The sequence below is a fragment of the Fukomys damarensis genome, unplaced genomic scaffold, assembly GCF_012274545.1.
Source record: "Fukomys damarensis isolate Sample0158 unplaced genomic scaffold, DMR_v1.0_HiC HiC_scaffold_20, whole genome shotgun sequence".
Taxonomy (NCBI): Eukaryota; Metazoa; Chordata; class Mammalia; order Rodentia; family Bathyergidae; genus Fukomys; species Fukomys damarensis.
This window is the reverse complement of record NW_022900932.1, coordinates 7,687,057-7,710,184: the sequence shown is the minus strand read 5'-3', so window position 1 is coordinate 7,710,184 and position 23,128 is coordinate 7,687,057. Positions and strand designations below refer to the sequence as shown.

Genomic DNA, 23,128 nt, shown 5'->3' with positions numbered 1-23,128 from the left:
AGGAGGAGGAGGAAGAGGAGGAGGAGGAGATTGGGCTCACCTAGCAGGGAGAGCGTGCTACCCTGGCACCTGCCCCAGGCACAGCCCACCAGGCCGGAGCCACGCACCGTATTGGCCCTTTGTTTGCTAGGCTGTGACAGAGCCGGAAGAGGGAGTCTTGGTTTCCTTACAGAGACAGCCTGTGCTGTCAGGAAAGCTCTGACTGGTTCTGACAGGAGGCACAGTAGTGGGCAACTGCTCCTTGGAACTCAGTTTCTCCTGGGAGGCCGATGCCACGTCTGGTCCCTGACCCTGTTCTGGAGGGACCCAATTGCTGAAGACCTTTCCCTCCCCACAATGGCTCTCTGAATGGGGCCTCACCCATGCTTGCCTCCTTTGCTGCCATGGCAACCAGCTTACCCCTTCCTGTTCAGCTCTGGGCACGGTAGGGGTGGCAACCCACCCTCTACCTGCAAAGGGACCCTTCCCAAGGTCAGCCAAGGACAGTAGGTGTCTATCGCTCCTGGGATAAGAAACCCCGGGTTCGCCCATCAAATCATTGAGTTGGGTCATTTTGTTCTGTTGCCAGGAACCAAGTGACAAAGACGGTAGAGTGTTCCCTTGCTGAGAGCCACAGTAGCAGCGGCAGCTGGGTTGGGAGCTAGGGCAGATCTCTGGGCTTCTGGGCCCTTGATTTGGCTGCTTTTGGCTCCACTGGGAAAACTGGAGCAACTTGCTTTTGGGAAAAGGAAATGTGCACACACTGAGCACCTACTGTGTTCAAGGCACTGTCGTGGGTGCATCATCCTGTGTGACAGACAGAGAAAGAGAGGGGCCAGGTGATCTGCTCTTGCTGTGGAGTGGTGGGACCAGGCTTTAGCCCGGGGTTACTTCTGACTCCAGAACCTGTGTTCTCTCCTCTAGTCTACCGCACAGGGCCTCTGTGTGTGTAGAGGACTCTGGGGTGACATTGTTAAAGGCGTGGTGCTCAGCGTAGAGAAGTGAACGGCTGTGGAATCTTTTGGTTCACTCTTCCTGGGCAGTTCATGTGTCTGAGTATGCTCAACATATGGCTTTTATGTAACTTTGACTATTTTAACATTAAACACCACCGAGACTGAACTGAGGTAGTTTGCTATTGAAAACAGAGAGACGATAAAGCCAGGCTCAGTGGTGCACTCCTGTCATCCCCGCTACTCAGGAGGCTGTAGCAGGAGGATTGCAGGTTTGGGGCAGGCCCCGGCAACTCAATGAGATCCTATCTCAAAAGGTCAAATCAAATCAAAGGGGCTTGGGATAGAGCTCAGTAGTAGAGTGTTTGCCTGGGCTGTGTAGAGCTGTGGGATCCTTTCCCTAGTACCATGAATAAAAGATGACTACAGGCGGGGCATGGGGTGCAGCTCAGTGGTACAGCCCTTGGCCAGCAGGCACGAGGCTCTGAATTCGACCCCCAGAACAAAGATGACTGTGGCGGACTCGTTTGGGAAATAAGTGACTACTCATTTTTTCAAATATTGGACTTTTGTATCTGTGGAAGCCGTGTGCGTACTGAAATTCCAGCACGTAATGACTTGGACATCTGTCTTACTGGGAACAGGACCTGAGTCTCTCCCACAAGACCGGGAATCCCAGAGGTCCTGAAAGTACCACAAGCAAAGCGAGTGTGGCCCACAGAGAGAGGTGTGGCAGGGCTAAGCTTCCTGCCTTAGAGGGGGGCCCCTGGAAGCTGTGCCAGTCTCCACATGGGTGGTCCTGGTGGGCAGAGCTGAGCTTCCCCCTGGGAGCATGCACCCCAGGACAGCGGGGTGGTCCTCACTCCCTGTCGCTTGGTCTGTGCATGGGGTCTGCAGATGCCTCCCTTCCTCCTCCTCTCTCCCCAGATGGCTCAGCAAGCCCTGACTACCCAGGTCCGCCCGCCCTGAGAGCGTACAAGAGAGTCCGGCTCCACGAAGGGGAGACGCTGTCCGTGCAGTGTTCCTACCAGAGCCGCCAGAACCAGGTGGAAGGCAAGGTGTGGTGCAAGATCAACAAGAGGAAGTGCGAGACCAGGTTCCCCCGGCACTGGGTGAAGGGGCCGAGGTATCGGATGCAGGACGATGTCCAGGCCAAGGTGATCACCGTCACCATGGTGAACCTCAAGCAGCAGGATGCAGGCCGCTATTGGTGCATGCGCAACACCTCCAGGGCCCTCTACCCCCTGGAGGGCTTCCTGCTGGAGGTGTCTCCAGGTGAGCTGGCCTGCGGGCCCTGGAATGGCCGTGGGTGTCCTGACTGTGTGAGGGTCACAGACCTCCTGGGTGGTGGAAGGGAGATTTGAACTCAGGACTCTTTTTTTTTGAGACAGGATTTTTTTGGTGTGATACTGGGGATCGAACCCAGGACCTTGTGCTTGTAAGGCAGGCGTGGTGCCACTGAGCGAAATCCTCGGCCCCTCAGGACTCTTTTATTCAGTCCTCCATTCAACAGGCATTCATCGAGCCTCTGTGTGATACTCCAGGCACTGTTCTAGGCTCAAGGAATCCAAATCAACCACAAGTTCTCCCTTGGGGAGAAGGCAGGCAATAACACATCATCCAGGCCAATCACTGCCAGTAACATCAGTGTTCTCGAGAGAAGAAAGTGTGATGAACCAGAAAGTAACTCAGCAGAGCCCTGAGTGATGACAGTCCTTCATCCTCTGAAAGCTGGGTGCTTGGAGGGAGCAAAGGCCCTGAGGAGGAGCTGCATAAGGAAGGCTGGGGCTGGTCCATGCTGCATGTGGGGCACTTGGGTTAGGGGAGCAAGGAAGGCGGATGACAGTAGATGTCAAGGTACTGGCTGCTGTTTTCAGGCTTTGAGGTTGGAAGTTCGAGGATCAGCCCTGAATTCCATGATCCAGAGTTTGGGATTTCTTCTAAGTACAACAGGAAGCTATCAGAGAGCATATAGGGCGGGTGCGGTGTTGGTGTTTTAAGATGGTAACGGCCGCTGTGGAGAGGAGGGGCAGGGAGATCATGGGGTGTCTGGCTGCATGCGGCGGGGGCTCGGGGTGGGATGTGGGCACCGGAGGGAGAGGTGGCTGCACTCAAGCCACAGTTACCAGACCTTCAGGCTCCGAGCCGGGCAGGGTTTGCTCAGGTGAAAGTGAGAGTTCAGCAGGAGGCAGCAGGTTGACAGGTAGGGTAGACCCCAAAGAGGACAGAGTTTGGAGGGAAAAATCGAGAGCTCTCTTTTGTCAGGATGAGTTTCAAATGTGTCTTGAGCCTCAAGTGGAGGAACGGAGTGGGAGGTTGAGCTCTGCCTGGAGTCTGGAGAGAGAGGTCCCGGCTGGGTGTGGCTCTCCGCGGCTCAAAGGCAGTGTCCGAAGTTGAGGGCTTGGTGAAAGGAGGTACTGGTGGCTGTCTGGGGCTCAGGGAAGGAAAGGGGTTGGAGTGATGGGTTGCTCTCTGAGATGAAGAAAATGTTCTAAAATCCACTGTAACGATGGTGGTCTAACTCTGCGCATGTACTAAAAACTATTGGATTGTATACTGTTAATAGGTGTATGGTATGGGATGTGAGTTGCGTTTCCATAAAGCTGTTTTTAGAAATCAAGGGGACATAAAACTCTCCCTTGAGCATAGAAAAAAGATAGAGAAGGGCCAAGAACTGAGCTTCGAGGTTCCCCATAGTTAGCAGAGAGGAAGGGGCGGGGAGCTTGGAAACATCCACTTTCACGACATTTACGACCAACTCTTCCCTCTCTGCTGACCCACTGAGTTCTGCCTCCTGTTGGGTCTGAGCCATGGAAGATGCCTCACTCAGCTGGAAGAGTCCAATCTCAACCTGCCCCTCTCCCGTTCTGATTTGACCCCAGGAGGAAGTCAGAGGCCACTTCATCGAGCTCTTTACCTGTAGGGACACCAGCACACAGAGGCTTCGTTTTTCCTCTCCTCATCTCTCCCACTGCTTGTGAGATGTCACTGCCCACCATTTCGGGGTAATCTGGGGCGATTCCACCTTCGCAGACCTTTGCAGGTGCTAGCAACTCAATCCTCAGCCCAGTCTCAAATTAAACTTCCAGCAATCCATTGCTCTGCCTCTCTGCCTTGAATAGCGGAGTATTTCAAGGTCCAGGTACTTGAACTGGTGAAGACGGAGCCTGGCCGAGCCCCTTTCACCCGGGAATGTGGGATTCCTCTTTTGGGGTCCCTTGCAGCAGGAATGAGGGAGAGGAGCACAGCAATGTGGTGTAGTGATTTGCGTGGGCTGTCGGTGTTTTTCCGCCAACGCTTCGCAAGACCGTTCTGGCTGGATGCCTGGGTGCTGGCTCCCAAGGCACCAATGTGGGGTCTTTGGAGGGATCTTTGGAGGTGTCCTCACTGCTGAGTATAACGTGGTTCCGGCCTCTCTTGCCAACCCCATCTTCAGCAATGCTGCTTGTTCTGCGCCAGCCCCCACCCCACACGGCTTGAGCTCCGCCACCCTGCAGAGCGGACACTGGTCCCTAGAAAAGGGTCCTTTCTGTGCCGTCGGAGGGCAACAGCCTCCCTCCAGTGGTCTCGACTCCCACTGAGGTCTCAGACCCTCCCACCCCAGACGGAGTCCTTGCAGCTCCTCCAACCCCTCTCTCCGCCACCGTCCAGACTCCAGGCTTCAGGAAGACGGGGTGGTAAAGAGCCGGGTTGATGGAGGACAGGCCACGGGTGTGTTGTGAAGCCCCCCACGGAAGGCATTTGACCTCCCAGCTGTTTGGTTTCCTCTGGAATGTGGGACCCTTGATGTCTCCCTGTTGTCGGGTCCATGCAGCTAGCTGGGATCCAAACTCAGCACCGGTAATGAATTAGAGGGATGGAGTTTTTAAGCAAGGAAGACACTTTATTTGCAAAGGGGAAAAAAGCAGAGCAGAAAGCTGCCTGAAGAGGGGTAGAGGGTTCTGGAAAGGTGGATTCCTGCAGGTCCTTTGCCCCTGGCCTCTTTTATTAGGCCATAGGACCCTTCCTCCCAGAACTTGCCACAGCATGATTGGCTCTCTGGACCTCTTCAGATGGATCCCAGGCCACAAGGCCCGAACCTGGGCACCACTGCCGATGTGCACGTTCCCTTGGTGGGCTTTGCTTGACTTCTTCTTGCCTGTCTGTCCTTGTCAGGGCCCTATCTGGGATTTGTAGGTTGGCTAGGAGCAGTCTTGCAGGAGAGAGGCTGAAGAGAATGTGACCATCACCCTCCATTACTCTGCTTCCTCTTCCCCACCTGACATTGCACCTGGTCACCCAAGTCCTAGGGCCGAAGCTGGGGCCCAGGGTCAAGGAGGACGGGCTCCACCTGTGTGGACCCCATGTGGTTGCCTGGCCTGAGTCAGTCTGACCTCCCTCTCTCTCTGCCCCTCAGGTGCCGTGACTCAGAGGACTGCCCGCCTCACACACCTGGCTGACAAGGACCTCAAGAGTAGACCTGTCTTCACGACAGGCCCAGCCCCTACCTCAGGCCCTGATGCCCCCTTCACCTCTGGTGTGGCTCCATTCACACCTGGGCCCCTCATCTGGGCCAGCCTCAGGCCTTCAGCTACCTTGGGGACCCCCAGGCCAACCTCTGTGACAGGATCCAGCCTCACTGGTATCGCCACCACCGTGGGGCCCAGGAGAACCATGGGGCTCCAGCCAGTGACATTGACTCCCAGAGACACCAGCAGTCCAGTGTCCATCTCCACCAAGCCCAGCAGCAGCGTTCCCACCTCGAGAAGGTGCCGTGACCAACTACCCTCCACCAGGTACCTGCTGGGGGACGTGGCTCCAGGCGTGGCCCGAGCTCCTGGGGCTGGAACAGACCTCAAGGAGGAGCTCTGGTATCTGATCCTCCCCAGAACTCCCCTGACCTCCCCCCGACCTCTCCCGACCTTTTCCAACTCTTTCTTGAGCTCCTGACCTTCTCCTGACCTCCCTTGACCTTTCCTTGACCTTCCTCTGACCTCTCCAACCTTCCCCTTTTGCTCCCTGGGAACTCAGTGGGACTGCAGGTAGAGGGGCCTGAAGGAGGGCTGAGATTGGGAAGTAGGAAATGAGGACACTCTACTTTCGGGTCCCCCAGAAGCCCACTCTGGGACAAGAACTGACATCTTACCTGGCTCATGAGAAAGAGGGTGCAGAGGTGGGCAGGGCAGGGAGCCGTTCACCCCAGTGGGTCCCCGAAGCCCTGAGGGGTGAGGGCCCCGGGACAGACATGCCAACCCCTGCAGTGACAAGGAAAGGCCCCCAGTTTCACAAGAGGGTGTTAGCACGTGTGTGTGTGTGTGTGCGTGTATGCACGCGTGTGTACACATGTGCGGGGGTCCTGTCCATCTGTGTCCCGGGACTCGCTTGGGCACCCTGTGCCTGTGGCAGCGCTGCAGGTGGCATTGTCAGTGGTACCTGCAGCACCCGCCACAGAGCACAAGGGCCAGGCGATGTCCTCGGGCACTGAGGAGGCCAGAATCTCTGCAGTCGCCGTGGGGTCTGCAGTGTCCTTGTCCTGAGGATGGATGGGTCTGGGGCACCGTGGAGCACGGGTTCTGTGTGGGACTGGGGCCTGGCACTCACCTCCATTCCTGCCCCAGGCTGCGGGAGCCCCACCTCACGGCGCTGGTGGTGCTGCTGGCCCTGCTCCCCGTGCCTGTCATGTTGGCTGTGGTCTACAGGTTCTGGAAGAAGAAACACAGGGGAAGTGAGTAGGGCCGCCGTGACCCGGGTCCCCGTGGGGGTGTTCCTGGGTCTGTGCCCGGCAGAGGACCTCGAGGAACCTCGAGTGGGGGGACCGAGGCAGGGCCAGCGAGGGGCAGGGCTGGATGGGGCACTGGGCACAGTGTGTCAGGCGTGGCCCATCTCTGTCTCTTATAGGCTACAGCCTGGGCAGCGACTCTGCCAGACCCTGGAGGCCCCCAGCAAGAAGACCGGAGGCCCTTTTGAAGCCTGCTTGGTTTGAGACCAGTTAACGACACCAGGGAGCTTCTTGGGGAGACACAGGAGGCTCCAGAGAGGACTGAGCACCAGGGACTGGCCCGAGGGGAGGGGACCCCCCCAGGGGCAGCTGATGCCCTGCCTGGCACACCTGCTGGTCACTCCAACCCGGAAGCCTGCAGAGCCCTTGCTCCCTGCTGCCACCGACCACTGCCCTGCCTCTGTGGTGGCTGACGTTGGGGCGCTGCTCCCCAGTGTTCCTGTGCCCTGGTGCCAGGTCTGAGCTCCTCAGGGCACTGGGGCCCAGCAGACTCTGGCAGGGTCCCTCACCTGGCCCGCAGACCCTGGTGGGGAGGCCAAGCTTGGGTCAGAGAAAGAGTGGGTTGCCCTGACCCCCAGCCATGGACTGTCCCTCGGGAGAGAAGACCCACTTGGGACACAGTGACCGACAACCTGGAGACGACCACAGCCTCGAGGAAACGGGACCCCGGCAGCTTCTGGCCAGGTTCCAGTGGCCCTGCAGCTGCCACCTGCCTGCCCCTTCTGGCCCAGTCTCAACCTCTACCATCCAGACTGCTGACCAGGTTCCTCCCCAGAGAGGGGCCATCACCCTGCACCTGGGGACAATATGACATTTCTGCCCTCAGCCCTGGGCCAAGGACCTCAGGACGGGAGAGCAAGCATCGTGGTCAGGAGGTGACACTGAGTAGGCCTTGGTGGGCAGCTGACGTGGGTGCTACTGGGTGGGCAGGCAGCAAACGGGGGGGGGCACTGCCAGGAGGACGCCCTCTTCCCTATGTCCAGGAGGGGGCAGTAGAGGGAAGACTTGGGCTGTGCCACTGACAGCCCTGGTCCCAGGACAGAGACACACAAACACGTGGACATCCACTTCCGGCCAGCAAGCACTACGCTGAGGGCCACTGCCGGAGTGTAACCAGGAGGGCCCGCCTCGCAGGAGGAGTCAGGGATGGGGCCCAGTCGTCACTGTGATCCTGAATAACTCACTACCCTACCTGGGCCTCATTTTCCTTGTGAGAGGGGCCCGCAGTTCCTACCTCTCAGACTGTTTCCGGAAGACAATGAAAAGCACGGTGATGTCGGTGCCCTGCCATTACTGTCCCCCGACTGCTGTTCCGTGTGCTGCTTCTCCCCTTTTGCATTTGAGACCTGAGGACTCTGGTTCTTCGTCCTCTATCCTCCGTCTCCTGGCTACACGGACGCTGGGGTCCCTCTAGTGAGGGTCCCTTGGGAGGAGTGAAGGTACAGAGGTGGGTGACGACACTGAAATAGAGGCCTGGGTTCCAAGCGTGGCACAGCGTGACTGTCTCACGTCGCTGTCCCTCTCTGACCCATTGCATCTAGAGGAGGATGAAGGTGAGCTCTGGTGGGGCTGGACCCAGGACCCAGGGCTGTCGCATGGACAACCCCTTTTTGTTTATTTATTCATTTATTTTTATCTTCAGTCAGGGTCTCTCCAAGTTGCTAAGTTGCCCAGGCTGGGCTCAAACTTGCAATCCTCCTGCCTCAGCCTCCCGGAGTGCTGATATTACAGGCCTGTACCACTGTAGCCGGCTGAGATGAGCTTTGCAACCCCTCAGTATCATGTCTGAGGCCAAGGATGTGTGCGGATCAGTTGCTCCCATACAGCTCAGCCTTGGTGGAAGCCAGGGGCAGCCAGGCCACAGCGGGTTCACGGCTCTGAGGGGTGGTGGACACCGCCACACTTGCCGCCAGCCCCTCCTTCGGGACACGAGCCTCTTGCCCAATGCTGGGTAGGGGCAGAAGCCACCTGCCAACCCCGAAGGGCTGCCTCATGGAAATGGGGTGTCCAACTTGGCCTGTCCTGGGAAGCCTCACCTCCAGCCCCTTCTCCTGCCCTGGCCTTCTCTGTCCCAGATCCCTGGTCCCTGCGGTCCAAGCTGCCACGAAACACACTTACACGCCCTTTTTTTTTTTACTTTTTATTTCAAGACAGGGTGGTGCTAACTCACCAATTCGCCCAGACTGGACTCAAACTTGAGATCCTCCTGCCTCAGCCTCCCAGAGTGCTGGGACTATAGGTGTGCGCCATCATGCCCGGCACTGTGGTTGTTTCTACAGGGATTTTTTTCCCCATTGTTTCAGTCATTCATCCATCGGGACGAACAGCCCAGGACACCGATTCTCCATATCTCCCTGTGGTGCATTAGCTAACGCAACGGTCCACGTGGAACACGTAGACTGGGCGTGGAAGACCCTGAGGATTGTTGTGTATAAGGAGAACTGGGTCGGGGGATGGCGATGCTGTTGATTTTTCTGGACAATCTCGAGGAAGCTGGCTTCCCTGATATGAAACTCGGCTGTTCTCATCAGGGAGCTCAGGTCCTCGCTGTCCCCAGGATGGCTGCTGCGTGCTTCAGGGGAGCTCTGCCTTCGCCGTGAGGGTCGCTTCCTGGCTCCAGGGCAGATCCCGCAGCCTGATGGCACAGACCCTGTGCCTCTCTGGCCCAGACTTTCTAGCTTCCACCACTGGCCCCTGGGCTGGGTCTTCTCTGTGAAGACCCTGGAGACGGACTTGCATGGGACATTGCCGGGGGGCACTAGGCCTCCGGCTGGCCTTTTGGGGGGTGTCGCCATGGGATCCAGGCACACCTCTGCATTTGACATTTTGGGTGACTATTTTAAATAACCCTATAAATTGCGTGTCCTGTATTAAATCTATTCCGTGGCAAACCCTGACTGCAGCACACACCCCATTATTTTATTATTTTGTTGTTGATTAGTGCAGCCTTTCTGCTGGGTCCACGGGGCAGGTGCGGCTCCTCCTCCTCCCCGCGCTGCTGTCCTGCCCTCTGTCCCCATCTCCCTGCCCCTTCCTCACTCTGGCTCTCTTCCCCTGGGAGCCTCCCTGGAAGGGACTGTCCAGCTCCTTTCACCTGTTCCGTCCCCTCCGGTCCCTGGGGAACTGTTCTGGGCACCAGGCTTCTGATCCCTGGGCACCAGAGGGGGGTGGGGGGCCTCTGGGTCCTTGTTAGACCTCCCAGGTCCCCCAGCTCTGCCACCCCATGCTCAGGGCGGGTGTGGGGGAGGAGCTCTGAGCTGGGCAAGTGGTAGCCCGAGGCGTAGGAGGGGAAGAGGTTTCACCATGGTTTCCTCCACTTTCTGGGCTTCTCTGTCACACCCCACGGGGAGGGAGGTGGCTTGGAGAAGTGTGGGGAGGCTGAGGCCCAGACGGGGCCTCTGCAGACCGAGAGCTGGGGTCTGCAGCTGGGGCCTCTCCGTCCTCAGCTTCCTGCTAGGCCACGGAGGCCTCTGCTGTCCTTGGCAACGCATCCTAAAGGCCTGGGGTGGCTGGGCCGAATCCCACCCAGCTCCTGCTCCCTCTTCTTGGGGCTTCAGAACAGGACCCATGGCCTGGGAGGCCACAGGCCTGTTGACCCCTGCGCTGCTGGTGCCCCTGGACTTGGACGACGAGCAGGGACCGGGGCAAGGAGAAGTGGGGAGCAGAGGGATTTGCGGGGCCGATGGAGCACAGTTTGTGTGGGGCTATGTGAAGGGCAGGCTGGGAACCCAGCCGCACGGTTCTGGGGTGCGTCCTGAGTGTCACCACGGTGGTGGTTGCTTCCCAAAGCGGGAGGCCCCACCTCCTAGCTCTGCATGGAAGTTGGGGGCTCCCTGACCTGAGCATGTATCTCCAGGCTCCTGGACCCAGGACACGGTGTTGCGGAGACTGGAGGGTGAGACACTCGTTGTGGGGTGCAGCTGCAGCCTGTTCGGATCAATAGCAAACATCGGGAGCGGGAAAACGTCAGCGAATATGTGTAACGTACTAGTGACCAGCCTCCAGACGTGGGATCCATGATGTTTCATCTGGGATGATCCTAGATCTAACAGCCTCACGGCCAGCGTGACTGGGCTCAGCATACAAGACGCGGGATTCTATGGGTATGGACTCTCTGAAGATCGGCAGATCCACATTCCCAAAATCGTGAGCCTGGTGGGGTCTCAAGGTGAGTTTTCCTCCGTCTTATACATGGTTCTCAGCTTACCTGAATTGGCAGGTGCCAGAACTGGGGATGGTAGGGGACCCTAGAGAGCCTCCCCTCCAGCCCTCTCTGGGGTGAAGACTGAGGCTGGAGGCCACCCGCTGGCTAAGGACAGAACCAGCCACTTCCCGTCCTTTCTTCCACATCACAGGCGTCTGACACTTGTGTGGCCACCAACAGTCCCCTTCCATCTGCTTAGAAAGCTCTGGGGTCCATTCCTGGGCTCCTTTACCTTCCTTCAAGGACTGTGGGGTCCATTGTGCAGATAGGGGACCACAGAGCACCTGGGGGAAGGTCAGCTGGGCAAGGAGGCAGATCTGAGACTCGGGGTATGGCAGCCTCAGGCATGGGGGACCCGCCCCTAACAGTGGGGCCTTTAAGCTTTGGAATGGCAAGGTTGGGGTCCCTCCAGCTCGGAGGCCCCCGTGTATTCTTTCCGAGAGGTGGCCGGTTCCCTGCATTTACCTGTGATGTTCAGAGCTTCAGGAGCATCTCCCAGGCCCAGGCCATACAGGTCATCCTTTGCCCAAGACTGAGCTCAGTGTCCAGTCCACAGTGCCCTCCAGGGCCGGGAGTAGGCTCCGGTTGTCCAGGACTGGAGGTGGGAGCCCTGTCGTATGGGAGGAACAGGTGGAAACACACTTACTGTCATGTCTTACAGCTCCAGCCCCTCCCAACGCCAGCAGTGCACAGAGGACCACGAGGGTTGCAGCCCCAGCCTCTGGCACCAGCCCTGCGGCTGACAGGTAGGCTGGCCCCTCCCCTGCATCGCCCCCAGCTCTCAGGGGATGGAGTGGGGGGTAGATGGGTCACCTCAGGTCCATTTTCCTGCCTCAGTTTTCACATCTGCAAAAGGGGATCAGTAGCCCCCCAACTTACATCAGGATGTGCTGCTCTCGTCCCTGCAGACACCTGGAGCCAGTGAGTTTCTTTGTCCTGGGATGCCACTCTGCATTGTTGGATGTTGGGCACAGTGGGTGGCCTTTTCTCGTTGGAGGCCAGGAGCACAAATGCCCCAGACCTTGCCAGGTGGGCTCAGGGGGACCTGGACACCCCACCTCATGAGCCCTACCTTCCCAGTTGCTGTGAGGATCAGTAGTGTGGATTTGGGCGACCAAGCCAGGACAGGCACAAGGCCACACCTCAGTGGTCTAGGTAAGCGCATGGTCTAGTCACTAAACCCTCAGCCTGATTTCTTCCCAGCACTGCCTGATTTCTCCAGGTCCTAGCCTTTGTCTGACCTGACCCTCTCTCTACCCACCATCCCCTCAGACCTTGAACCCTGGGCTCTTGTGAACTATTCCTTGTCAAGGGATAAAGCCACAAAGCTGGGCATGGTGACAACATGCCTGTAACCCCAGCTTCCAGGAGGCTGAGGCAGGAGGATTAACACAGTCCAGGCTACCTAGTGAGTTCAAGACCAACCTGGACTACATAGCAAGACCTTGTTTCAAAAACAAATAAAACAAACCAAATTAAACCAACCAAACAAAGAAGCCAGAAAGCAGGTGGTAGTGATCTGCTGAGCTGAGAAATATTGCTGGAACCACCCCTCTTCCTTCTGGGCCTGCCACCCAGACACCTTCCTTCGGGGTCTTCGAGGGCACAGGAATGTCTACTTTTGTCTTTGCTTTGACTTGAGACACTTTTTTCTTTGCAATACTAGGGATTGAACCTGACACCTTAGCACTGCGCTATACCCCAGTCTTTAAAAAAAAATGGTTATTAAATAACCTGGGTTATTTGCTGGGTTCCATCGTTGGCCCGCAGCCGCCCAGAGTGCTGGGATTGAAGGTCTAAACCTCCAATCCAAGACTTAGGCAGGATCTCTTGGAAATTTGCCCCGAGGGCCCTGAATGTCACAGAGAAGGGCTGGGGAGGAGCAGCTGGTTGAAGGGTGGTGGCCAGGAAGGTACAGAGGCTCCAAGAGGGCTGGAGGAAAGCAAGGACCACAGTCAGAAGGGGGAAGGGACAGAGACCAGCTCTGGCCCAGGTGACTGGGGACCCCAGGAGAGGCAGGAAGCCAGGAACCCCGAGGTGAGCCTGGGTGGCCAGGAGTACAAGGACAAGGGTTATCATGCCCATTTTATCAGTCAGTCCTCAGAGGGGACCGTGATCCCCAGCAGAGGCTCGAGGTCAGATCGCCAATGCCAGCTACCTCTGCGGCCACTGACTACAGTTAGGTGTGTGGGGACGGGGACCACTCTGGGCCACAGACTTCAAAGCCATCTTTACGGTTAAGGACGTCAGGATGAGTTTATGTGAAGACTTTTCCCATCAATGGCATTTTAAACAAATGTTTTCATTTTACAATTTTGTCTTCCTCCATGTGAGGGAAAGGAAAAGGGCGACTGCGGGTCAAAGGACAGGGAGTAGAAAAGGCATAGGACAGGTAAGGAAAGATCTGAGGGTGTCCCACCCCTAACTTGACTCCCTGCAGGTAAGAGCAGCTCCCACACCTAAGAGGATCTTCCAGCCCAGAAGGAGGAGGCCACTGTGAGAAGCGACGGCCCCTCCGGGTTCACAGGGGCCTGCAGTGTGTGTCCGCATGCTGTTTCAGTTCCCCAGTCTGCACCCACTTGCAGTTTCTGTTTCCCCCAAATCTTGACACATCTTGCGACTGCTGTGCCCCTGCAGCCCCGCTGCCTATTTCTGCAGCTCCTTTCCCGTATTTCCCAATGCCAATCTGAGGGAGAAGTTGGCACAAGGTTGGCTAATCGCTCGGGTCAAACACTCAGCCCACAGCATGGTCCCTAGACAAGCTTCCTGCTGGGGAGAACAGCTTTTCCAGACCCCGTTCCCAGAGGTGTGCGGGGCCCTTACCTTGTCGCACACCCTAAGCGCCGCTGACCACCGCAGCCGTGGCCTATGCCCTGGACATCTGTCCGTCTGCTTTGGTTCTCAGGACTTTGATCAGCAGGTCGTCTCTCACCAGGACTCGGGGACCATCCACGACGCCTCACTCACCCACCCAAACCACTCTGGCGCCAAGGACCCCACCTGCTCCCACAGCCACGCTCCCCTGTCCCCCTCCTGTCTGTGGAATACGCCAGCATTGCTGGACACGGTCCCTGGCCCTCTGCGCTGGCCTCCCTCAATGGGGAGCCTAGGAACTAAGGGGAGAGTTCGCCAGGCAGCGGGTACAAAGTTACTGTACCCCAGTGAGGTGACTTCATCCGTCGGAGGAGGCCAGGCTGGTCAGGATCCAGGTCCTCCTGCAGGGAGGGAGGACAGAGCCAGAGGGGAGCAGGAGCCTTGGGCACAGCAGAGGATTTCTGGGCCTTGCTTCTGCGAGATGCTACCAAGACAGAGCCCAACAGGACAGGGGCCCATTCTCCCCTCCCTCAGTGGCTGTCACGTCCTCCCTGGCCTGAGTATAAGCACCTGGCCAATTATGCAAGTCCCTCTGTTGCCGCCTCTGAGGCCTGGAAGCCAGGCTGGGCTTCGGCCCCACCCGGCTCCTCTCCTGCCTGGCCTTCTGGTTTGGACTCGTCAGCCACGGATTATCACCACCGGCCAGGAGGAAGGCCGGGCCGTGGGTGCTGACTGCCACCTGGGAGTCTCCTGGAGCTCCTGCTTTGGCCAGGCAGGGTGGGCAGGAAGCGTCCCTCCCTGTGGCCGTGCACATAGCTCCCTCCATGGAGACTCGTCCCCTTTGCCACCTGCACCCCCACCACATAGCGCAGGCTCGAGGAAGCCTCCTGCCCAGCCCAAGGAGACAGAGGCTGTTCCTGCATTCAGGGCCGGGCACTTGGCATAGGGGAGGTGGGCACAGGGAGGGAGTGGAATGCTGTCAGCGCTGTCCTGGCTCCTGGGGTCTCCGCCCTGTGCTGCGTGGGGTCCCCTCCTCCTGCAAGCCAGAGCGGACTGCTAGAGGGTGGTGACTCTGGCCCGACCTCCCTGGCCCTTCAGGACTCTCCACCGCGGCAGTCCCGTCTTCATCTTTACCAGACGCCCCTCACCCTGGGCTTCCTGCAGCACCGAGAGCCATGCCAGGGTGACAAAACCATAAAGACTCCGCTGTGCTCCTGGGGCTGAATGATCAGTATTCAGAAATAAGCATTCAAGGCACCTCTGCCAGCCAAGGGCCCGGCCCAGGGCTGAGGACACAGAGATTAATTCTAGGAAGCCAACGAGATGGGGAGACGGAGTGATAGTTTGGGCCAGACTGAGGCCTGGCTGGAACTTCATTTTCCATTTTACAGATGGAGAAATAGAGGCACAGAGAGGCTAGGTAATTTCCCAAGGTTACACAGCTAGCAAATGGTCGATCCCAGGCTCTGAAGGGGCAAGCACTGTGCTTCTGGTCCCAGTGCCCTGAGGATCTGTGTGTGTGTGTGTGGGGTAGATGTGTGACTAATGATAACCCAGGGTCCAGAGAGGATGTGGAGCGGGTGACTTTTGTGAGACAGAGTCTCTGTGGGGACTGAGCTTGGACATTTACAGGCAGAGATTCCCCAGTAACCAGTGGTAAGAGGACTTAGGGCCCTCCTTCCCTCTTTATGCCTGCCCCAGGGACAGGGCTGCTATGCTGCCCCCAAAGGCCCAGAAGCCCCTTTCCAGAGCCGGGACCTCTCCTACTCCTTCCTAACTCAGTTCCCCAAGCACCATGCGACCAGGGCCCATAGAGGAGGTGCCTGAGGAAGAGGAGGGAGGGGAGCTGCCTTGGCCCTTGGGGTCCCAGCAGGTTTGAGACCTCTGTGAGCAGCACCCCCAGGTCTGCAGAGTGGAGTGCACGTGATATGCTATGTAAAGATCTGAGCCATTAACTCCTCGATTCTACCTCTCAGGGGTTGTTTCAAGCGATTAGGTCTTATGATAGTTTGTTATGCAAAAAATCAAACCAAACGGCCCAGACAGATTTGGGGAACAAGGCCACAGAAACCAGACTTACACTAAGCAGTAATAATCACTGTGCCACCCTAGAATGTATGTGTGACGCTTGACAGGGCAGGGGACAGAGATCGGAACCATTACACGGCTGACACAGCTGTCTGTCCTTATGGGGGCAAACACAGTTACAGTCCTGCCGCGTGTTTCCCACACACATGAATCCCACATGGGTTGCAAACCTACCCGTGTGTGAGTAGCCAAACAGTAAAACGTTTAGACAAAAATGCAAATGTCCTTACGACATCAGAAGCACGAACACGTCAAGGTAAACGGTGTAACGGGTTTGACACTAAGAACGTGGAAAACTTTGGTTCAAAAGGGGACACCGGGAATGGGCGGGGCGAGCCACGGCCAAGGAGCGGAAGTGCGCACAGTGTGCAGTGACGAAGGACTCGCGTCCAGGAATTGTACCCAGCTCCTTCACCTCAGTAGAAAGGACAAAGCATTTCCGGTTCGCGTATAGGTAAAAATGGACAAGAGTCGAGACATTTTGAGAGAAGAGCTGTTATTATAAACTCAGTCCTTAGGGAGCCTCCCCAGGGGCCAGACACTCATCTGCCTTCTCCCTCCACCTTTCTTGCCTCCTCTCCGACTGATCTTCCTTTCCTTGGGAATCCCTGCTGGATTCCTCGCAGCCCCTTGCTCTGTGACCCTCCCACGGTGACCTCCTGTGTCTACGCTATCGCAGGCCAGGCTACGTGGTGATCCTGTTTTGGGGGCAGTTTCAGTCTAGAAAATTCTGGCTGGTACCAAGAAGAAGTCATCAAAACACCTAAACACGTTACCCTGCCCTTCACGGAAACACACAAGTTTGTGTTTCCCCAGGTCCACATTTACCTCGCCGTCAGCCAACATCTCCTATCTCCCAACCCAATCCTCAAGCCAATTTTTCCCGGATCTTGAGCCTGTTGCCTTCTCACCAGGAGGTACACGGTGTCTCCTCTGCAAGAGATGGGTCTCCTCAGCCAGAAACTTAGAAATCAACAAGGTGGGCCTCGGGGGTGAAAATGTGAGACCCCAGACCTCGCCGGCCCCTGGTGTTTTCGCTCTTACAGGCCAGGAATTGAGACATTTGAGGGCGTGGTGATGGCGTGAGAGTCTGGGGCAGGACACTGATTCAGGATGAAGTTGGTTACATGACAGGAAGCTTGGAACACAAAAGAATCAGATCACAAGCTACAGGGAGTAAGTGTACCACGTCTTCTGGACTATTCAGATTCACTTCCCAGTACTCCACAGCACCTTAGTGTCTTAAAAGATATTAGTGTCCTGTGGAAAAAAATCCATGCTGGTAGTATATTTTCCCCAAATACTTTAATAAAACCAAGTATGGCCTGTTTATCGAAATTTGCAAGAGCCAACTCATAATATTATTGGATGGGAGCTGATTCAGTAACATGCTATACTATACCATTCTATACAGATATTATAAAGAATAAAGTAAAAGCACACCTGTCAATAGGGAAAGAGATCCCAGATGTATTAAGTGAAATGTGAAAATCAAAATAATAACGTGTTTGGCATGAGCTCATCTGTGTGTGTGTGTGTGTGTGTGTGTGTGTGTGTGTGTGTGTGTGTGTAGCCACAGAAAAAATATCCACATGAACAAACTCCAAAATACAAACAGTGAGCATCTCTGGGGAACTAAGAGCAGAGGGGTGGAGGAAGATTCTACTGCTAATAAAATTGTTGAAATCTACATCTGCAGCCAATACTGCCAAGGTCTAAATCCAAGTTCCAACTTTTACTGGCTGCGTGATTCTAGACAAGATATTTAATTTCTGTGAACGTCAGTTACCTGGACCGATTACATCTCCAATCCCTAGGTAACGATGTAACGCCTTGCCTGTTAGTGCATCTGCCCACCTGACTAACACACAGTATTCACTTAGCCCGACACTAATGCACGATGACCTTCTAATCGTTCAGCACGTAGAGGAACGGGACACGCATTGTGCATATGTTTCAAACGATGGAGTCAGGAACAACTTCGACCTCTTTAGAGTGAATTTGTTTTTTCTCTTTCCCATAAGGTCATAAATGTGGCACTGGAGGGGTCAGGGACAGAGGGAGGGGTCAGGGACGGGTAAAGGAATGAAGATGTGTTGTGTGAAGGACCAATCCCCACAAGGGATGTTGACATTGTGTGCTATGAATGTGTACTAAGAAAAAAAGAAGAAGAAAAAAAAGGTTTTTAAACCTCATCAACACACTCTGTGCAGTCAACATAACAGACATTCTGACCCTGAGTGTGTCAGGTGGCCCGGGAGCAGTTCCCTGTGGAACGCAGGTGTGGTATTTTGACTGCACAAGAAGTATCTACCACGTATCTATCGATATCACAGGCCTCGGTCACATACTGTATAAGTGCTCTTATGCCTGGAGTCATAATTTCAATATACAGGTCTTTTAATTTTTCTAAATAGCTATTTTTAAAAAGCTGCTTAAGAGTCTTGGAGAATCAGTTAATTTCACAGCAACTGATCAGCCTTAAGGACTATTTTCGCTTTTTAATCCGGGCTCAAATTATAGCTCCAGAGATCCCACTGACATCCCCCCAAAATGTACGTTTGAGAGGGCTCCTCGGTGAGACAAGGGTTAGGATGACCTTGGCGACTTTAAAAAAAATCCTGAGTACGCATGCGCTGAGGTTAAAGCCCTTAGTGACCAAACTGGGACCTGGGCGTCCCGGGGAAACAGCGCCACCTTCTGGGTGGCTCGCGCCCCAAGCGGCAGAAATTCTCACCCTCCTTCAGGGCTCCAAGGGAGGAGGGAAAGGAGACCCTCAATTTACTCCAACCAGAGTCTCAACGCTGCAGTGAGCCGCGGGAGGAGGAGAAGGAGGCCACTCATGACTTTTAGGGTGTAGCTGTATAGAAGAAATAGTAGAGCACAAATAACAGGCCATCTAAGTTAGGAAAAACCCCATTTTCCCATTTTCATTGCTCAATACTCACCATAGAATACCTCTCTGGTCACTGGAATGGGTGCCCCCCCACCCCCAGCAATTCTCCACCAGACCCCAGCTGTGTGTCCTACGATACAAGTCAGTCGGGTGAGATCCTACCTGGAGGCGCCATTGGACCCCGCGGGTGGAGGGCTCAGGCCCACAGAGCTGCCCCCACGGGTCCAGATCCCCACCTGTGCTCTGGAAGAGCGAGACATAAATTGAAAGTTCTCAAGACGCTGCCTTGGTGTCGACTGGTTTTCTACAGAGAGGCTCAAAGAACTTAGGGAGAGACACTTTACCTGGATTTATTCTACCGGATTCTGTGAAGAATACAGATCAGGAGCCTGATGGGAGACGGAGAGCTCAAGGCAGGTGGGGAGGGGAACAAGGCACCTGCACCTTCCTGGTTCTGCATCCTCTGACTCTGCCCTCCTGGGCCACTGCGGAGTCTTCACTGTGGATGCAGAATTGACCTTTGGTGAGCAACTCAATCAATCTTCGGTCCCTCTCTACCTCCCCGAGTTGAGGGCGGAGCTGACGTGTGGTTGGTTCCCCAGGCAACCAGCCCCCTTCCGGAGGAGGCTATCAGCTCACCAATGGGAAGTGCCTTAGAATGACAGGCTTCTGTTACCCAGGAAATGCCAGAGAGTTTGGAGCTCTGTGTCAGAACCACCCATTTGGAAAGTTGCAAAGTTCTTAGGTGCTCTGTGGCACAGCCCTCCCACAAGGAGAGGAGAAGCTCTGTATTAAGAATCTGAAGTGTATTTCTTCTTACATCACGATATCACAAAAGTCATCCCCTGTCCCCCAAAAAGACAAAAGAAAGAAAGAAAGAAATACCTGAATCCAGTTATGTATCAAGTTGGTGGCCTCACACAGAGAGGAAGAGCTGTGTATAGTAATTTTAATTGTATGTTCCTAATATGATAAACCTAAGAATTAAAAATAAGTAAAACAGCCAGGTGTGGTGGCACACTCTTTTATATCTCTATCAAACAAGTGTGTGTCTCCATTTCTGAGGAGATCATGAACCAGGAACAGGGGACAATTTATCACTGTGGTTCACTTGCTTAAGTGATTAAGGCAACTAACTCCAAGTAAAACGCTGCAAATCAATCAATTTGTTAGGTTTTTTAGACAAAAAAAATATTCAAATGAGGTCAGGGTTTTTAAAAACTGATGATATGACTTTCTCAGAAAACCTACTGCAAATTTTGGCCTTCTTTCCAGATCAGAGTTAAAAATCTACTCAACTATTTCATCAAAAAAAACCAAAAAAAAAAAAAAAAAGTCAAATAAAAATTTAACATTTTTCAGTAAGTATATTGTGGGTGGAAGCATTGGTCTTATTGTCCCGTGACTTTTGAATCCAATATGAGATAAAGCAAAAGAATAATTATATGATACTCTGATTCTACCATTTTGAGGTGGAATTCTAAGCATTAGATAATTCAAGATAAAAGATGTTAAATAATAGCTGAACGCATAGTACTGATTTTGTGTCGGAAGTAGCAGATAAACTCTTGAAGAATTATTCTTCATAGCTTATACTGTTGTCCATAAAAAAAAAACCCTAGGTACAATGATACCCAGTACCAATGAGCACCCACAGGGCCACATTGTGATCTTGAAATACCATTTTTTTTTCTAAATAGAAACCAGAGATCCTTGAGAAACCAACGACCTTGGTCTAGTAAGAAATATACAAGCTACAATTGCAATGTCTTGTCTTACCAGAGGGAAACTACAATGCATTGAAATGTATCAAGTCTGTTTAAATCATTCATTCATAAATTATACCAAACATGAAAATCTAATCAATCACAATTGAAAAGTGTTACTGAACTCACATAAAGAATCCCCCAGCCCACATCAGGCATGTCCTGCTGGAAGAATAAACCACCACCTATGAAATATTCTCCCTTCCCAAAAATCTACAAAGTTTCCGTAGCTAAGCATCAATTTATAGAAAATGCATAGGACAGGGGAAAGAGTTAAGCAACACTGTGAGGATGAATCAGCAAACGCCATGCCATAGGAAATTCTACAGGACAAACAATCTGGTTTAACAAACAAACAAAAAAAATTGTAAGGGAGGAAAAGGGTGGGGGAGGGGGACTCTACAGACTAAAATCAACAAGACGTACATATTAGCCAACTGTATCTGAAGACTTATTTCGATCTGTTTGTTTGGTACCGGGGATCAAACCCGGGACCCTGTGCTTGTGAGGCAGGTGGCAGAACCACTGAGCTAAATCCCTGGCCCTTGATCCATTCTTTTTAAACCCATAAAATACATAAGACAGGGGCCAGGAATTTAGTTCAGTGGCACCACACCTGCCTGGCAAGCACAAGGTCTTGAGTTCGATTCCCAGTGCCAGAAAAAAAATGGCATTGTTGAAACGATTGGAAATTCTTGGAGTTTTATTTTACTTTTTTTAAAAATTGCTTTAGCAGAAATAGTTATAGATGAGATGATAGGATGAATGGGATTTGCTTCACCTAGTATTTCTGCTTCAAAATACTATGTGAAAGAGGGAGTAGATTAGGCACGAGTGGCTGGAAATCGATACATTGTTGAAGATGGGCTGTGAACGGACACAACGTACCACATTTTATCGCTACATTGTCGAAGATGGATGAGATTTATACTACTCTGTCTACTTTTGCATCTATTTAAAGTTCTGCATGATAAAAAATAGGAAAAAACCAGGAAAGAAGTGAGCGAGGTAGACTCCGAACAGAGTCGGGGAGCAGGACAGGTCCCAGACAGAGGAGATCGTGTCCTTGAGAAGGGGCCCTAGGTGTGGGTGGAGGGGAGCAGAGGGGAGACATGAGAAGACCCAGGGAAGGAAGCAGGATTATCGGTAAGGGAAGGGTCCTATGAGATGAGGAAAACGGACGAGGAAGTACTTGGAAGAAGCGGAGTTTGGCGAGAAATATGAAGGAAGAAGACAATATTTGCTGCTTTATTCTTTAAGCAAACCAGACATTGAAGCCAGTCTTAGAGAGTTAGAAAACTTGCCCTCGGCCGCATACACGCAACGTGATCAAAAAGTACCGTGAAGTTAAAGTAAGTTAAAAAATTCTAATACATTTGACTTCTCTTTTGTGGTGTCTTCAGTTGCTGTCTTGATGTCGTGAATCAATTCAAAACATTTTGCTTTCTGGGTCATTTTGACTTTGGGGAAGAGCCAGAAGTTGCACGGTGCCAGATCTGCTGAATAAGGTTGATGAGGGCAGAGCATCGTGGTTTTATGGTTGGAGGGCACTGGGCAGCCGCCGACGCTGCAGTTTTTCATCTCACCCAGCAAAGACACTCATGAAAAAGGACTTCCAGAACTACTTCAGAAAGTGGGAAGGGAAGTATTCTGAGGGGGATTTGTGGCAATGCATTTTTTGTTGTAATACATTAAAGAAATTTAAACATTCACAGCACAGTTTGATCGCACCGCGTAGAATAAGACCTGTAAGAAGCCACAGTCTGTGTCCTGTATTTATAGTTGCTGTTTCACAGAGCTTTCCTGTCTCCACCCTTCGCTGCCACACCCAGGTGGGACATCCTGCCTGACCCTGGCCAGAATGTGACCAGTTCTCACCCACTGGGAGGCAGGAGAAGATATCTGTGCTTCTGCCTCAGCTCCGATGCCCACAGCACCTACACTGGCTTTGGAACCCAAGGGTGTCTCATTGCCTGTGTTCTGTGCCAGCCTGGCCCGAGACCTGTCTGCCTGTGACCTATTAAGCCCAACACACACACACACACTCACACACACACACACACACACACACACACACACACACGCAGCCCCGGGAGCCGTCCTGCCCAGAACAAGAACTTCGATTCTCAACTTACAGAGCACGGGCTGTTAGGAGCGGACTGGACCTAGATGTGTCAGAAAACAGAGCTACAAATACAGAGAGGGGTGGGGAGAAGGGAGAGGATGGGGAGGAGTCAGAGAGGCAGAAGCCGGGACTCGAGGACAGAGGTATGGATCCAGGAAGGTGATCCAAGCAAGGCAGGATCAGAGAGGGAGCTGGGAAGAGGGGGTCTCAGTTGGCCATTTATTAGGAACGACACCTGCGGAAGGCAGCGGTTGTGGGTGGTGGCCCCGACAATGACTGTGGTCACCACCATCCGTCCTCTCCACACCAATGTCCCAGGCGTGGCCAGTGCTGGGTCCTGGTAGGGTTTGAGTCACCCCACTTTAGAGAGGCCTGTTCCCATACCAGAGGTTCCGCTCACCTTGTCCCAGCGCCAGCTCCGTGGGCGCTGGCCGTGGTCCTGACAGGATTCCCACGCCCCCTGGATGCTCAGGTTGGCCAGAGTGGGGACAAAGGATCTAAAAGTGGTGACAGGGCTGGGGATTTAGCTCAGCGGCGGTGGCCTG

General features: G+C 54.0%; 1 protein-coding gene and 2 long non-coding RNA genes across 3 annotated transcripts in view; 1 reads left to right on the top strand and 2 right to left on the bottom strand.

Annotated features, from left to right (window-relative positions):
- Treml2 (triggering receptor expressed on myeloid cells like 2) overlaps positions 1-6,953 on the top strand; it is a 7,294-nt gene extending 341 nt beyond the window's left edge. Inside the window, exons 2-5 of the mRNA XM_033766433.1 lie at positions 1,860-2,207; positions 5,329-5,707; positions 6,530-6,636; positions 6,810-6,953. Of these exons, the coding sequence (XP_033622324.1) occupies positions 1,860-2,207; positions 5,329-5,707; positions 6,530-6,636; positions 6,810-6,904 (929 nt within the window). The 3' untranslated portion in view covers positions 6,905-6,953. The remainder of the gene's footprint in view (positions 1-1,859; positions 2,208-5,328; positions 5,708-6,529; positions 6,637-6,809) is intronic.
- On the bottom strand, positions 6,550-11,983 carry LOC117287051. The gene is made up of 3 exons (XR_004518225.1): positions 11,774-11,983; positions 11,360-11,504; positions 6,550-6,613 (listed from the first exon to the last, which is right to left on the bottom strand). It is a non-coding gene; the product is annotated as an uncharacterized LOC117287051 (long non-coding RNA).
- A 440-nt stretch (positions 11,984-12,423) lies between these two features.
- On the bottom strand, positions 12,424-19,283 carry LOC104866829. The gene is made up of 4 exons (XR_781581.2): positions 19,037-19,283; positions 18,855-18,935; positions 18,534-18,656; positions 12,424-12,826 (listed from the first exon to the last, which is right to left on the bottom strand). It is a non-coding gene; the product is annotated as an uncharacterized LOC104866829 (long non-coding RNA).
- Between the last annotated feature and the right edge of the window lie 3,845 nt (positions 19,284-23,128).